The following is a 16,763-nucleotide window of genomic DNA, read 5'->3' on the forward strand; positions in this document are numbered from 1 at the left end:
ATAATGAAAGCTAACTGAAAGAGTTGTGTGTGTAAAACTTTAAACTTTCTTTAAAAACGTTCAGATATTTCAATTGAGACAGCTATAACAGATCGTAAATAAATATATGGCTGTAACAGTTTATTTATTTAGATTTTCAACTTGCGCACTTCTCGTGTGCCTTTAACTAACTGTATGCTGCATTTCTATCCAGTGCTTTTCACAAAGTGTAAAAGTTATTTACAGATGCACAATATATTTACATGCTAAATAGCTGCCAGCAAGCAAGGAGTGAAACTTTGAGATGTTTATCTCCCATTCACCTACACCTAATCACCCTTCCTTGTGTAATCAAGATAAATCCGCAACAAAATAATTGTTTTAGGGGCACAGGTTAATCAGAACTCAATCATGGGCATTGCCAGTCATCAAGTCCTGATACCTAATGATTCTGAATACTTCTCCACTGAACGTTTATCCAGTGTGCTCTAGAACCATCCACGTGATACTTCTCCTACATACACGTCCAGAGCAACTAATATTTATATAGTGCTTTTAGCAGAACAAAGCATCCCGTGGTACTTCATAGCAGGAACCAAGCAGAAAGGTGGGGCAGTAGTTCAAGAGGGCACGGAGGCTGGAATGTGGCTTGTTAAGGGGCAAGGTTACATGATGCAAGAATGAAGTGGGGAATTGATGAGATTGGACTACAGTTTGATGGCAAACAGCGTGTTGGCGGGGCATGAGGGAGAAAAAGGAGGAGGAGGAATGTGGGTTCCGACATGAGGTGGGTGTGCCGCCTCGGGGAGGAAATGATTTGGCCTGGGAGTGGGAGCATGCAAGTCTTAAATTACAAAATCAAATTGCCAGTTCAATGTAATGAAAAATGGGAATCTCACAGGAAAATAACAATCAGCATCTTTGAGGTGGGTCAAGGAAACATTCAGCAAGGGACAAATGTTTCAAATTAAACCACACTAGCCAGGAAAAGATCTTAAAACAAAAGGGAAGCCACAAACTGGGAAATGTGGTTTATTGCCCAAGAGATTTCAAGAACACTGAGGGACGGGGGCGCCAGGAGACAGGGGGTGCTGAATACTTACCTCGGACTTCAAATAATAATAATAATCGCTTAATGTCACAAATAGGCTTCAATGAAGTTACTGTGTAATACCCCTAGTCGCCACATTCCGGCACCTGTTCGGGGAAGCCGGTACGTGGATTGAACCCGCGGCATCTGCATTACAAACCAGCTGTTTAGCCCACTGCGCTAAACCAGCCCCTTAAAATTCCTAAAGACCAAAAAAGAATTACAGGATAATCATCTCTTTCATGAAGAAATCTAATGAGGAGCAGTAGGTAGCTTAATCTAAAAATATTAAAGTTGGTAGCGTGAACTGTAATTTTAGTGGCCCAAAACCACCTCGAGAGGCAGTTTTACTACCAGCACCAAATTCATTTTTCTAGAAAACCAGAAGCTTTGTATTGCATGTTTGCCATGGGTGCAATCTTAAAATGGGTGTAACCAAGAGTACATTCATCATTAACTGCAAAATGGAGACATTAGTTGCTGCAATCTTACCCATCTGGCAGTTGCTAGTTACCAGAGGTTGGCAGTTACCAGAGGTTGGGAACATCGAGCAGAGTCTCCAGTCGTATGCAACGGAAAAGCTGAAGGGCAACCAAAATGAGAAAGTGGGATTTGAAGGTCGGTATGGACCCTGTTGTCTCAAAAAGTCTATTTCAAAATGTTTTAAAATTACTTGTGACTCATCCATCCCTCAACACCACATTTGAGTCATTAGTCACCATGGATTGTGGTTCGCTAGAACACTTTTCCTTAAACAGCTGGGAGACTAGATGAATGAGGAATTTCAAAATTGAAATGGATATATTTTTGTTAGGTCAGGGTGCTGAGGATTATGAAACCAAGGTGGGTAAATGCCGTCAAAACATGGGCCAGATTTGATCTAACTGAGTGGTGCCTAAGGGCTTGAGGGGCTGAATGGTCAACTCCTCTTTCTAGCAGCCAGTTGGCCAACTGTCACATTTCTCAACAGTTAACTAACCATGTGAACAGCCATCAAGTTGTATGCTGGACTGTTCTACAACACAGCACGCTTAACAATAAAAAGGGGGCACTGGTAAGCAAACTGATATGGAGAGACAGGAATTGAGGTTTGAGCCACCTCAAACATAAGATACAAAGCTGATCCCAGTAGGTGAAAGAGGAAAACAGACAGGAGTTATGTCTTGGTAATGTCTGGCGCAATGTATTAATAATTACAAGAGGCTTGGTTAAAACTATCAATAACAGACAACAAGCTTGCCTTCTCCAGCACCAGCCATCACACGAGCCAGATGATGAACAGGAATGAAAATATGACAGAATAAAAATCTTTGTCAGAATAAAAGGAGAAGAATAATGTTTTATAGGGACATGCTTCACAAAGCCCTGTGTTTATAACTTTAAAAAAAATAATTTACGGGAAGTGGGTGTCGCTGGTTAGGCCAGTTTATATTACCCAACAGAAGGTGGTGGTGAGTTGCCTTCTTCAACTGCTGCAGTTACTGAGGTACGCCCACAGTGCTGTAAGAGGGGGAGTTCCAGGATTTTGCTCCAGCAACAGTGAAGGAACAGTGACATATTTCCAGGTCAGAGTGGTGAGTGACTTGGCAGGTAGCCTCCAGGTGATGGGGGTGTTCCAGGTATCTGCTTTTTTTTTGTTCATGAGATGTGGCCATCACTGGCTGGGCCAGCAGTCAAGAGTCAACCACATTGTGGTCACATGTAGGCCAGGCCGGGTAAGTATGGCAGATTTCCTTCCCTAAAGGACATTAGTGAACCAGATGAGTTTTTATGACAATCAGCAATGGTTTCATGGTCATCATTAGACTTTTAATTTCACCAACTGCAGTGACGGGATTCGAACCCGGGTCCCCAGAGGTTTCTGATTTACTGGTCCAGTGACAATACCACTACGCCACCACCTCCCTAACTGCTGTTCTTGTCCTTCTAGATGGTAACGGTTGTGGGTTTGAAAGGTGTTGTCTAAGGAACCGTGGTGAGTTACTGCAGTGCAACTTGTAGACGGTACACACGGTTGTCAGTGTTTGTCGGTGGTGGAGGGTTTGAGTGTTTGTGGAAGGGGAGTAATCAAGTGGGCTGCTTTGTCCTGGATGGTGTCGAGCTTCTGAAGCAAAAGAGACAAATAGACAAAGAGAAAAGTAACAAAGGCAAGGAGGTTTGGTTGAGAAATCTGACTCCTTTAACCAAATGCAGTTCCAGCTGCACAATCTAATGCTAAAGAAACATCTTTAATATACTCTACACTTAACTAGATTAATGGAACAAGGTGATTCAACAGAACCAGGACTGGAGAGGGTACTTTTATGAGGAACCCAAGGAGGGAAGCAATTGGGAGCAATATATGCAAAATATGGAGTTGTGTTTCTAAACCGATTGGCCAAACATATAAACTCATTACATGATATTTCAGAGTTCCAATAATTTGTGCTGGTTTAAAATACTTGATTTTGGTAACGGTGAGGTTTTCACAAAAATGAGACTATAACAATTTAAAAAGTAATCAAATTTCTTTATGCCAGCCCACTCCCACAAATGATGCCGAGTTTATATTACTGGATAAATAATTCAAAGAACAGCCCTATGGTATCTGTGTATTTGAAAAACATATGCTTATTTTGCTCTTAAGTCTCAAAAACAAATGACGTACAATTTATAATTCACTGCTAGAAAATGCCCCAAACACCAGTTACATTTCGTCTGACCGTGGATGTGCTTTTATTATTACTGTTGCAGTGTGTTCAGTCCAGTTTGACTTGTTGACTGGTGAAGTGGAAATGCCATAGCCCCCCTTGTCATTTCCTGAAGGTGCTCTTCCCAGGCTTGTATCCTCTGAGACAGGAGCCTTCACTATTCCATCCATGTCTGAAGAGGAATTTGTGTTTAGCATTGACGTGGATTCTGCCTTTTCCAAGTCTGAAGCTTCCGGTGTGCTGTTCAGATTTCCTGACAATAATGCTCGAGGAGTTTCTTGATCCAGCCCATGATCCTTTTCCATTATCTCTGGATCAGCCTCCGGATTGTGGGTGTTTACCACCAAGCGTACATGGGATGAATCTCTGTCAAGCAGAGTCCGGGAAAGTACTGCAAAAGAACAAAGGAACTAGCGTCACAATCCATAACACAATGAGCAACAGCCAGTTTAAAGCAAATTTCTTATTTGGGATAATAGTGCATCTTCTGAGACCAACTTTGAAACTCTCAAGAAGGCTGATGGAATGTGGGCCTCAACTGCGAGAGGACTTGAGTACAGGAGGCACGAAAACTTGCTTCAATTGTATAAAAGCTTGGTTAGACTACAGTTGGAATACTGTGTGCAGTTTTGTTCCTCTTACCCCAGGAAGGATATTATTGCCATAGAGGGACTGCAACCAGACTTGTTCTGGGGATGGCAGGACTGTCCAATCGAGAGAGATTGGGGAAACTGGGCCTGTATTCCCTACAGTTTCAAAGAAGGAGGTGATTTAATTCAAAACTAAGAGATAGACAGGGTAGTTGGAGGTAAGATGTTTACCCTGGTTGGGGAGTCTAGAAGCAGGGGATCTTCGAATCCACTTAGGACCGAGATGAGGAGAAATATTTTTATCCATTCAGAGGGTTGTAAATCTTTGGGATTCTCCACCCCAGAAGGCTGTGGAAGCTCAGTCATTGAGCATGTTTAAAGCATCGATTGACAGATTTCTAAATACATAAAGGGATATGGGGACAGTGTGGGAAGAAGGCAATGAAATGGATGATCAGCCATGATCATATTGAATGGCAGAGCAGGCTTGATGGGCTGAATGGTCTACTCCTCCTCCTATGATGAACATATAGCGCTCAGTCATAGAGTAGCTTCTATAAAAGTATAGCAATCCCTTCTGATTCATCAAAGGAGAATCAATGACTGTGGCTGACATTAACAAATTGCAAACGAGGGCTCAGATCTGAAAAGAGCTCCTCTGACACAGTTGATGATAACTTGGGAATTATTTCAGTGAATTACAATGCTGAAAGAACAATTCCCAATCTTAATTCTGACTCCCTAAGTGTTAATGAAAGTTGAAAATTGCAGGAAAACTCAGCATGCCTGGCAGCATGTGTGGAGAGATAAAGTGAGTGAACATTTCAAGTTTATGACCTTTTATTGATCTGAAATATTGGAAGAATTTTTGTTCTGGGGTCGGGTCCGTGACGTTGAGATAACTTCTAGGTCCTGCACGTTCCAATTTTGAAAGTGGGCATGCTTGCTTCAGCCTGCAATTACAGGTAAGGGACAGAGAGGGGCCAGAAGCTAGAGTTGCCCATGCAGCACTTTTAATTGTAACTTTAAAATGGTCACAGCTGTCAAACTCTCCTTGTGGGGGGAAGAGAGACAGCCTCCGCAGTGAGGCCTGCAGCCATTTGTACGTTGACTGCGGGAGTGAATAGTGGAAGGGAGCGCTGGCTGTCTGCTGCCAAGGGACTGCCTCCTTTGTCTGTACTTTGACCACTTCGAGTCAGTGCAGAGGAGAAGCTTTAATAAGCCCCTTAATTGGCTGATGTATTTACCTGCTGCTTTCAGGTAGATAGCTGCCTTACCCTTGACCAGTCTCCTGGAAAGTGGTCCGGTGGCGTGTCGGCACCTACAGAAAGTTCTAGGCCTGTCTGCCTCTGGCACGGATTAAAAATTCAGCCCGCTATTGTTTATTTTGAGGGCAGCACGGTAGCATGGTGGTTAGCATAAATGCTTCACAGCCCCAGGGTCCCAGGTTCGATTCCCGGCTGGGTCACTGTCTGTGCGCAGTCTGCACATCCTCCCCGTGTGTGCATGGGTTTCCTCCGGGTGCTCCGGTTTCCTCCCACAGTCCAAAGATGTGCGGGTTAGGTGGATTGGCATGCTAAATTGCCCTTAGTGTCCTTAAAAAGTAAGGTTGGGGGGGGGTTGTTGGGTTACGGGTATAGGGTGGATACGTGGGTTTGAGTAGGGTGATCATTGCTCGGCACAACATCGAGGGCCGAAGGGCCTGTTCTGTGCTGTACTGTTCTAATTCTAATTTCTCCACAGATGCTGCCCGAGCTGTTGAAATTTTACAAAATTTTCTGATTTTATTTAAGATTGTTAGCATCCATAGAACGTTTCTCTTATTATTAAAACTTTGAACCCATTATCAGTAATTTGCCTGCATCAACTGTGACAATTCCATTCATAATTTTGAATACTTCAATTGGAGTAGTTACTTTTCCAAGTAAAAGGAGTCCACATTTCTTTGTGTTTCACCTTTAAATTTAACTTTAAATTCGTACTCGTTATTCGAGATATATTCGTACTCCAATCCCTTGTCAACACAAAGTCAGCAATGCGTCTTATCTGCTATTTTTCTATACTACAGCTAATTAGTTACTGAAATTCCAAATGTCTTCCTTGAGCAATTCACTAGAGCATCTAAAATATCCATTCCTTAGCAGATTAATCCTAAAACAAATTGCTTCTCACTTACCTTAGGTGAATTGGCCATGATAAATTGTCCTTAGCGACCAAAAAGGTCAGGAGGGGTTATTGGGTTACGGGGATAGGGCGGAAGTGAGGGCTTAAGTGGGACGGTGCAGACTCGATGGGCCGAATGGCCTCCTTCTGCACTGTCTGTTCTATGTACTACACTCTATGTATGTACCTTTGAGAAAAAATACTTGTGCACTAAATTTAGTTTTGTAGATTGTGAAAATACGAACAGAATCATTCTTACAGAATAGCTATAAGCGCCATAGACTTTTTTTTAAAAAAGGTTGTAAACTATGTTTACGAAACTACAATATTACAATTTAAATTGTTTATGATGTTAGCAGAAAAAGTACTACTCAAGCAGTTTGTTATAAACAGAATTAAAGTCTTTCAAACTCATACTTTTCAAATTAAAGAAACTATTTGGACATCTAAATATCTGGGGTTTTTCTGGACACATATCGGGGGTGGGGGTAAAAAAAAACTTTTTGGTTTGTAGCAGAATTAGTGCAGTTCAGAGGTGGAAGGGTTGCAACAAGTGAATGCATCTAATCCAAAATTCCCCTGCCTGTGTTCAAATCCCTGCATGGCCTCACCCATTCCATACTTTGTATCTCTCCAGTGCCAGATCCCCATGCTGTCCAATCCTCTAACTTCAGCCACTTGTGATACCTGTTCAATAGCACCCTCCACTCTCCTTTCACCCCTCAGGCCTTCAGCCACTGAGACTGGGGGGGAAACAGCATGGGTAGAGCAGGGCATAACGAACAGCAGAGCGAGGAAGACTTTATTTCAGGAAACATCAAGAGCAGAGTGGCGTTAGCTGCCGCTACTGCCTATCTGTAGATTCAGAGCCTGCGTTTGGAAACAAAAATCATGGTGCAACAGGAAAGCGGGTAGGTGATTGGTTTGTGGGTACTTCCTATTCATCATTTCCAAACTAGGAAATTTCAATCGGAGTGTTGGCCCAGTATCCACGAGAGTTTAGAAGAGAGGAGATCTTATTGAAATGTATCAGATTCTGAGGGAACCTGGCAGGGTGGATGCTGAATGGATATTTCCCCTGTGGGAGAGACTAGACTAGGGGACACTTATTAAAATAAGGGGACTCCCACTTAAGATGGAAATGAGCAGAGGTTTTATTCTCTCAAAAGCATTGGTGGTCTGTGGAATTCTCATCCCCAGAGTGCAGTGGAGGTAGGGTCATTGAATATTTGTACGGCTGAGTTAGATAGACTCCTAACTGACAAGGCAGTCAATGGGTATTGGGGGTAGGCAGAAAAGTAGAGGCCACAATCAGATCAGTATGGTCTTAACAAATGGCGCAGGCGCGAGAAACCGAATAGCCTACTCCTGCTTCTGATTCATTATCTCAAACAACTCTTTGGAACTTAATCCATATACTTCTATCCTCTTTGGCGATCTTCCTTAAAACCCAGTCTCTGGACAGCAGGGTGGTGCAATGGTTAGCACTTCTGCCTCACGGCAGCGAGGTCTCAGGTTCGATCCTGGCTCTGGGTCACTGTCAGTGCGGAGTTTGCACATTCTCCCCGTGTTTGCGTGGGTTTCGCCCCCACAACCCAAAGATGTGCAGAGTAGGTGGATTGGCCACGTTAAATTGCCCCTTTAGTTGAAAAAAATGAATTGAGTACTCTAAATGTATTTTTTTTTAAACCCAGTCTCTTTTGGCCATCCCACTTAATAAGCCCTTCTCTGGCTCGGAAGGCAATTTTCTCCTCAAGTCTCTGAAGCACCTCAAGATGTTTTATTCGGCATTGACAGGGCTTTATAAAATGGGAGATGTTGCTGTTGAAACTGTTCTTCGATTCTAATGTCCAACTCAAAAGGCATGAATCAAATGAAATGTATTGTGAAACTGCAAGGTGTTCATCAGCAAATTACTAGCTCATATATACAATTTAATATCACATACATAGCAATTTATATCTGTATGAAGTGCAACTTTGCTGCTCCCAATTCTTAAAATTTATCTTTTTTTGAAGCTTAACATTTATTTTACTCTGTACCTTAAAAACCAGGAAAGGTATGTATGGGAATATTTAAGCAGGAAAGCATTGATCTTGCCTCGGATTTTAGATCCACGGTTGATGCTTTTTATATGTATTTTTAAAAATATTTTCTCACCACTGTATGACTCATCCTGGGCCCCCAGCTTTGCACCAAAAGGGTTGATACTTGGGAAAATGATAAGTGTAAACGACAACAGGAACACCTAGAAAAAAAATTGGCAATTAACTTTACTGGTTATTAACAAATGAAAACATGCTTCAGTGATAGCTTGCACATGCCTAAGGGCACCATGAGGAGACATCCACGAGGAACCCACAATGCCCTGTTTAATCAATGGGTGGAGAATAACATGGAAAGATAGATGAATGAAACTGAAAAAATATTTTAAAGTCCTCTGAATATATCCTCCAGCATAGCCCAATATTGACAACAGCTGGGTATGTTTAAAATAAAATGGTCAGCAAGAAATTGTTGAACAGATCGCACTTTAAAATACAGAATTATTTCCCATTTCAATTTTTTGTCCTCTCTTTTGACACTGAATCCTGATTAAGTTAGTTCCACAATTCCAGCTGTCATCCAGAACTTCATCCCAGTGCCATACTTCACGTGGGAAAATATCCATGATTGTACAGCCAGTATCACAGCTGTACTGATTCTGTCATTATCAGATCTCTGCACAGAGACATGAGCTGTCTGATCCTTATCCTAGTCAAGAAAACACCTGCAACTCCCTTATTGCGATCAACCTTGTCATCTAACATGGCTTTTTTATTCCCATTGTATCAACCACAGATTGCGCCATCTGATCACTTCCACATGTAACTTTCCACTCGCGTCTCGCTTACACACCCCCACCCTCCTCTTGTCTCCACCCAAAAAACAACCCGCCACCACCAATTTACATAGCTTATGCAGTTTCAAAATCCCAGTTGTCAACCTTTGCCTCTCCATTTCCTGCAATACTTCTGCCTGCAGCTATTGATCTGCTCAATCGCAATGGAGCTTTGATATCTTAGTCCCCATTAAAACCATTACTTTCCCTCACCCCAGCCATTTCCTCTCTCATCCTGGAATGCAATGAAATCCCCCTCCAGCTTCTTTACTACAAACAATCTTTTAAATCCCTTTCCCCTGTCCCCTCCACTGGAGTTCATGGACTCCTTTGTGACCAAGACCTTCTATCAGTTGCCACTCCTGCATCCCTCTTTTCCACTAGCCCACCTGGCCAAACCTTCTCCAAAATTCCCTGTTGTCCTGGCCCTGGATTCACACCTTGTTCTAGTTTCTCTCCTATCTCCCCTCATGCCCTCTCCAAGCTCAGCTTGTCCAAGCGCTTCCTACTCCCGCTAAACTGCCAACCACTCAAATTCCCCTCCTGGTCCTCACGTTAGCCAATGACGTTAACAGTTTTCTCGCTTCAGGTGTTGTCCCTCCCTCCATCAAATCACCTGTCAAAGATCGGGACACCATTTAAAAATCTCCGCGTTCTGCTCGCCGGAACTCTTCAGTGCAGGAACTGGGACTAAGTACGACCTCGGCGGGGCGTTCCCTTCTGATCACACATTTGCGTCATCACTATTTCCACCTCTATCACATCACAAACCTCTTTCTTCTCAGCTTATCTTCTGCTGAAACCCTCATTCATGCCTCTGTTACCTCAAGACTTGACTATTCTCACGCACACACACACACAAGGGGTGGGCGGGCGAGTAGGCAGCAGGAAGGCTACCCAGGAATTGTACAGCACCCCCACCTCACACCTGCAAACCCCACCACTGGGGGCCTGCAAACATCTCCCCATTGTGCAAAACCTTTGCAGAGATTTTGATGCCTTTAAACGGCATGGCATTGCAAGTATTAACCTTTACCTTGCATTTATTTTAAGCCACCCAGAGAGCAAATAGCACAGCAAATCACACCCTAGACACACACGACACAGAGTCTGACTGTTTGATAGCTTATTCTTACCATTATGCAAGTGCTGATGTTAGCACTTTTGGTGGTGGTTTGCTTGACCAATGCTTGCAGCTTCCTTAACTGTTCAATTAGGGACCTATCATAAAATAAATTAAAAATTAAGTTCCTCATTAACATACCATAAGATTCTAGGTGGGTGATAAAATAGATGTTGCTTTATCTATCTTTTATACTGTATTTCTGCTTTATTTGATCATCTTAATGTTATGTACATTGGTTTAGCTCACTTGGCTAAATCGCTGGCTTTTAAAGCAGACCAAGGCAGGCCAGCAGCACGGTTCGATTCCCGTACCAGCCTCCCCGGACAGGCGCCGGAACATGGCGACTAAGGGCTTTTCACAGTAACTTCATTGAAGCCTACTCGTGACAATAAGCGATTTTCATTTCATTTCATTCATCTTCATTAATACACGGCTTGAATATTTCTATTAAAAATATACACAAGATAAAACAAACAGTTTTGCAATGGGTTTATAAGCCAAACAAAGTACCTAAAATGTTATTTCCCAACAATCAACTGTTGATCGCTAGTCTGGAACCTGCCATGGATTATAACAAGACTGCAATTAACAATGGGGTAGTGCAGTCAACCAGCCACACAGAGATTTCTAACTAATGTACACTGGAACCCCAGCTGCCCATTTGGCCCCTCCGGCCTGCTCCACCAGTTAATAAGCTCCTGGCTGATCTGATGTGGCCTTAACTCCACCTCCCTGCCTGTTCCCCCATAACACCCAACTCCCTTCTCAAATCAAAAATCTGTCTAACTCAGCCTTGAACATATTCCGTGATCCAGCCTCCACAGCTGCTGGGGGAGGGAATTCCAAATACTAACGGCCCGGAGGAAAAAAATCCTCCTCCTCTGTGTCTTAAATGGGAGATCCCTTATTTTACACTCCGTCCCCCATGAGAGGAAACAGCCTCTCAGCTTCCAACCTATCAAGCCCCCTCAGAATTTTATATCTGTCAATCAGATCATCTTGCCATCTTCTAATCTCCCATTGTATAGGCCTAACCTACTCAACCTTTCCTCATAAGACAAATCTCTTATCCCAGGAATCAGCCTAATGAATCTTCTCTGATCTGCCTCCAAAGCAAGAATATCTCTCCTGAAGTAAAGTGACCAAACCTGTATAGAGTACTCGGGTGTGGTCTCACTGGTACTGAGTACAGTTGTAGCGAGACTTCAATTCTTTTATACTCCAGTCCCTATGCAATAAAGGTCAACACTCAATTTGACTTCTTAATTGCTTGCTGCACCTACGTGCTGACTTTGTGATTCATATACAAGGATATCCTGGTCTCTCTGTACTGTCGCAGCCTGCAGTCTCTCTCCACTTAAATATCATTCTACTTTTCTATTCTTCCTGCTAAAAGTGGATTAGTTCACATTTTTCAAAGTTATACTCCCAATGTCAATTTTTGCCCACTCATTTAATCTATCTAAATCCCTGTGCAGACTCTTTGTATCTTCCTCACAACTCGCTCGCCTACCTATATTCAAATCATCAGCAAATCTGACAATACAGTTCGCCCCTTCAACCAAGTCATTTATATGGATCATAAATAATTGAGTCGCTGCAACACTTCGTAAGTCGTTAACCTGAAAATGACCCATTTTCCCCGACTCTTTCGTTTCTTGTTAGTTAGCCAATCCCCTATCCATGCTAGTATATTACCCCATCACAATAAGCTTTTGTCTGGTGTTGTAACTTTTCACGTTACATCTTATTGAATGCCTTTTGAAAATCTGAATACATATGACCAGGACTTCCAAGATGGCGGGGTTTCTCTTCTGAAGAGTCAGCGGAGAACGCATCCCCACCAACACTGGCTGTTCCCCCTGCCATTTAAAATTCCAATGAGCATTAATTGGCAATAGGTGGGATTTCTGTCCCTCACTGGTGAGAAGTTCCACCTCTGAGAGTTGCTAGCCAATCTGATTGTCCCAGCAGTGCCAGAACCTGCAGTGGAAGGAGAAGTAGACCTCAGCCTTCAAGCCATGGGAGCCCAGGATCAGGCCAGTCTGGGAGCGCAGAGTGGGTACGGGTGGAGAGGCCTGGAGATTTGGCAGAGAGGGAGGTGGGGGCATTCCTGATGTTGAAAGGAGACTGTTGATGGAGGTGCCCACCTCATTCTTGCCCGAGGACTGAGCGCAGTCACTTTCAGAGCCTCCCTACTGCCCCTGTGCTCCTCCAGTCAGCCTGAAAATTGAGGCTGGGCAGGAAATGGCCCTCAAGAGGTCTCAAGGGCCTCAGTTGGGGAAGGGTGGGCAGCTGGTCTAGGCCTTGCCTATCCCACAGTAAAAGATTGAGCTTGGTGGGAAGGCCACCTGAGGAAAGCCATTGGGGGAAACACAAAATTCTGTCCGACAACTACTGGTTCCCCTTTATCCAGCCTGCCACATCCTCAAAGAGCTTCAATAAATTTGTCAAACATGATTTCCTTTTCACAAAACCATGCTGACTCTGCCTCTTGGTATTACGATGTTCTAAATGTCCTGTTGCTACCTCTTTAATAATGGATTCGAGCATTTTCCCAATGATAGATGTTTGGCTAACTGGCCTATAGTTTCCTGCTTTCTTCCTCCCTCTTAATCCAAGGTGTTGCATTTGCAACTTTGGAAGATTTCAACCAAAGCGCCCACTTTCTCTGCAGCCACTTCTTTTAAGACCCTAGGATTTTCGTAGTAACTTCATTGCAATGTGAGCCTACTTGTGAGGCTACTAAAGATTATTATTATTATGAAGGCCATCCATCAGGTCCAGGGGGCTTAAGTCTTAGTAGTATTCCCAGTGCCCAAAGAGAGAAAATGCTGGAAAATCTCAGCAGGTCTGGTAGCATCTGTAGGGAGATAAAAGAGCTAACTTTTCGAGTCCAGGTGAGCCTTTGTCAAAGCTAAAAGACATAGAAAGTGGGAAATATTTATACTCTAGGGTGAGGGAATGAAAGACGAGTCATAACCACAGAAACCAACGGAAAAGAGTGCTAATGGCAGTACCAGAGAGAATAAAAGGTGTGAAAGGCCAAACCGCAGAGAAACTAAAATCAGAGGGTAAGCTGTGACTGATGTAGACGTGGGGGGGGGGGGGGGGGGGGAATGGGTGGGAGAGAGGTAAAGAGGGGGAAAGGGGGAAGCAAAGGAGAGAAAAGATAAGAAAAGGGGGGATAATACAGTGGGCAGCACGGTAGCACAAGTGGCTAGCACTGTGGCTTCACAGCGCCAGGGTCCCAGGTTTGATTCCCCGCTGGGTTACTGTGTGTAGAGTTTGCATATTCTCCCCGTGTCTGCGTGGGTATCCTCCGGGTGCTCCGGTTTCCTCCCACAGTCCAAAGACGTGCAGGTTAGGGGGATTGGCTATGCTAAATTGCTCTTAGTGTCCAAAAAGGTTAGGAGGGGTTATTAGGTTACGGGGATAGGGTGGAAGTGAGGGCTTAAGTGGGTCGGTGCAGACGCGATGGGCCAAATGGCCTCCTTCTGCACTGTATGTTCTATGTTCTAATATATATATATAAATAATGGAAGACAAGAAAGAAATAAAAGGTAAAAGACAGTTAAAATGAAATGGAATGAAAATAAGGGATCGAGGTGGGGTTGAGCTAATCATCTGAAGTTGTTGAATTCGATGCTGAGACCGGAAGGCTATAGCGTGCCTAACCGGAAGATGAGATGCTAACTTTTATCCAGTATTCCCAGTATTTTTTTGTCTAGTGATCGTTCCCTCCTTTGTATCTTGATTTTCACTATTCTTATGTCCTCTACTTTGAAGGCGGATACAGAATACTTGTTCAAAGTCTCTGTCCTTTCCTTGTTTCCCATTATTAATTCCCTAACACAGTGTTTTTCAAACCTTTTTCCCGGCAATCCACTTTTACAAAATGGCTGACTCTCGCGACTCACAATAGATTCTTTATAGTTACTTATAAAGATGTCACATTCATTGTTGGCACTTTTGTATTATTAAATGTAAAAATTGTAAATGGAGCTGCTGTTTCATCTGAAAGGAAAGCTCTATTCTGACACCTTGCTGAAGAATGTACATAGAACATTACAGCACAGAACAGGCCCTTCGGCCCTCGATGTTGTGCGGAGCCTTGTCCGAAACCAAGATCAAGCTATCCTACTCCCTGTCATTAGTTCCGGATTATTTGATTATTTTATATCTTCACAACCATTGTTAGCGTTTGGATAATTGCGTGCAAGCGCTGGAAAGATTAAGAGGCTCAACAACGTCATATTCATTTTTTCAAAATCTAACACGACCTGGATAGGAAATTCAAAACCTCCACTTCAGAAAAAGGAGCCCTAACTGCTGAACCAGTAACACGGTCAGAGAGAATGCCTCTGGGCGCCAGTCAGCACCAATTCCCAGGTAAATAGGTAAAAGACAGAAAACATGCTGAAAAAAAAACATTGCTGGGCACAACTCAGCCGACCAATATGCAATTTGTAGACACATTCCATTTCATATACCTGCAACATTTTACTGGCTCCTGTATACATGAGTGTAGTTTACTCACCAGCTAATGTCATCCTTTATGTACAATTGAAGACCCAATAAAGGTAGATGCAAAGGTTTTGAGGTACCGGAACCAATTAAGCTGATTGGGTCCACGGCAGTGATGGATGCTTGGGGACGACGGGTGAATAGTGGTGGGGAAGTGATGAAAAAGAGAATTGTTCTTGAAGGACAGGAAGCGCCGGTGTGGAGGGAGAGGACATTGGGACTTGTAGGGTGGAGGAGGCTCTACCTCAGGGTTAACCAAGAGAACGATAAGGGACAGCAGGGTTTTTTTAGTGACGCACTGAACTCAGAAATAATACAGATCCTGACGCTGAACACATAGCAAGAAATGCCACCCAAAGAGAATTTTCCAGGTCTCTGACTGCAAACTCCCCCAACTACACTGTGGCCCAGAGGGGCCATGGCACCAGCTGGTACATCAGCCTTATGTGGCCATACACTGTATTGCAGTGAGAATTTATCCAGAGAGAAAAAAAAAAAAAAAAAAAAAAAAAAAAAAAAAAAAAAAAAAAAAAAAAATCGCTGGCCACCTTTGGGGATCATTTGAAAAAAAATGAAAAATGAAAATCGCTTATTGTCACGAGTAGGCCTCAATAAAGTTACTGTGAAAAGCCCCTAGTCGCCACATTCCGGCACCTGGTCGGGGAGGCTGGTACGGTATTTTGCTGACCTTTAGGCAACCCATTTTACACCATGCACCCATTTTATACCCGCGACCCCCACCAAACACTGCCTTAACGAATGCTCACCTTCGCTACTCTTTTGCTTATGTAATTGTAAAACCTTTTACTGTCTTTTTTTTTTAATGCATTTTATTCCACACATGTATAAAAGGTTACAAAACATAAACAATTCGGAGAACAAACTCCCCAACACACTATACAGTTTGTACAAATTCTCCCGTTTTTTACCCCCTCCTCCGGCCCCCCTCACCCTCCCGTTACAAACAGCTCCTCAAACACAGCAATTAACATCTCCCAACTTACCCCGAAGCCCTCCGCTGAATCCCTTAATTCAGACTTAATATTTTCCAACCAAAGAAAGTCATACAAGTCCCCCAGGCAAGTCGCCACCCTGGGGGCGTTGCCGACCTCCACGCCAGCAAAATTCTTCGCCGGGCAATCAGAGAGGCGAAGGCCACAGCATCGGCCTTCCTGCCCTCCATCAGCTCCGGCTTCTCCGATATCCCAAATATCGCCAACAATGGGTCTGGCTCAACCTCCACCCCCACTATCGTTGTTAGCGCCATGAACACTCACACCCAAAATCTCCTCAACCTTTCGCAGCCCCAGAACATATGGACATAATTTGTTGGTCCTCGCCCACACTTCTCACACTCATCTTTCACTCCCTGGAAGAACCAACTCATTCTTGTCCGAGTCATGTGTACCCGGTGAACCACCTTGAACTGTATCAGGCTCACCTTTGCGCATTAGGTCGCATTTACCCTTCGTAGCGCTTCACTCCATACTCGCCAGTTTATCTCCCTTCCCAACAACCCACCCATCCCCCTACCCCCACTTCTCCTTAATCTTCATCACCTGCTCACCTCCCTGTTCTCCCAGCCACCTGTATATGTCTCGAATCCTGCCCTCCCCTTCAACATCCGGAAGTAGCAGTCACTCCAATATGGTGTACCTCAGCAACCTGGGGAACTCTTTCCAAACCTTCCACGTGAAGTCCCTTACCTGCAGGTACC

At 43.7% G+C, this 16,763-nt stretch overlaps 1 protein-coding gene across 6 annotated transcripts in view; it reads right to left on the reverse strand.

Moving 5' to 3' along the window:
* Window positions 1-3,557: 3,557 nt before the first annotated feature.
* The window catches only part of LOC119962734 (cyclic AMP-responsive element-binding protein 3-like protein 3), a 30,809-nt gene continuing 17,603 nt past the window's right edge, over window positions 3,558-16,763 (reverse strand). For all 6 annotated transcript variants that reach the window (XM_038790723.1, XM_038790724.1, XM_038790727.1 and 3 more), the window contains exons 8-10: window positions 10,530-10,614; window positions 8,673-8,760; window positions 3,558-4,150 (exon numbers count right to left, since the gene is read on the reverse strand). In XM_038790723.1, the coding sequence (XP_038646651.1) occupies window positions 3,756-4,150; window positions 8,673-8,760; window positions 10,530-10,614 (568 nt within the window). In that variant the 3' untranslated portion in view covers window positions 3,558-3,755. The remainder of the gene's footprint in view (window positions 4,151-8,672; window positions 8,761-10,529; window positions 10,615-16,763) is intronic.

This window comes from Scyliorhinus canicula, chromosome 3, assembly GCF_902713615.1.
Source record: "Scyliorhinus canicula chromosome 3, sScyCan1.1, whole genome shotgun sequence".
NCBI lineage: Eukaryota > Metazoa > Chordata > Chondrichthyes > Carcharhiniformes > Scyliorhinidae > Scyliorhinus > Scyliorhinus canicula.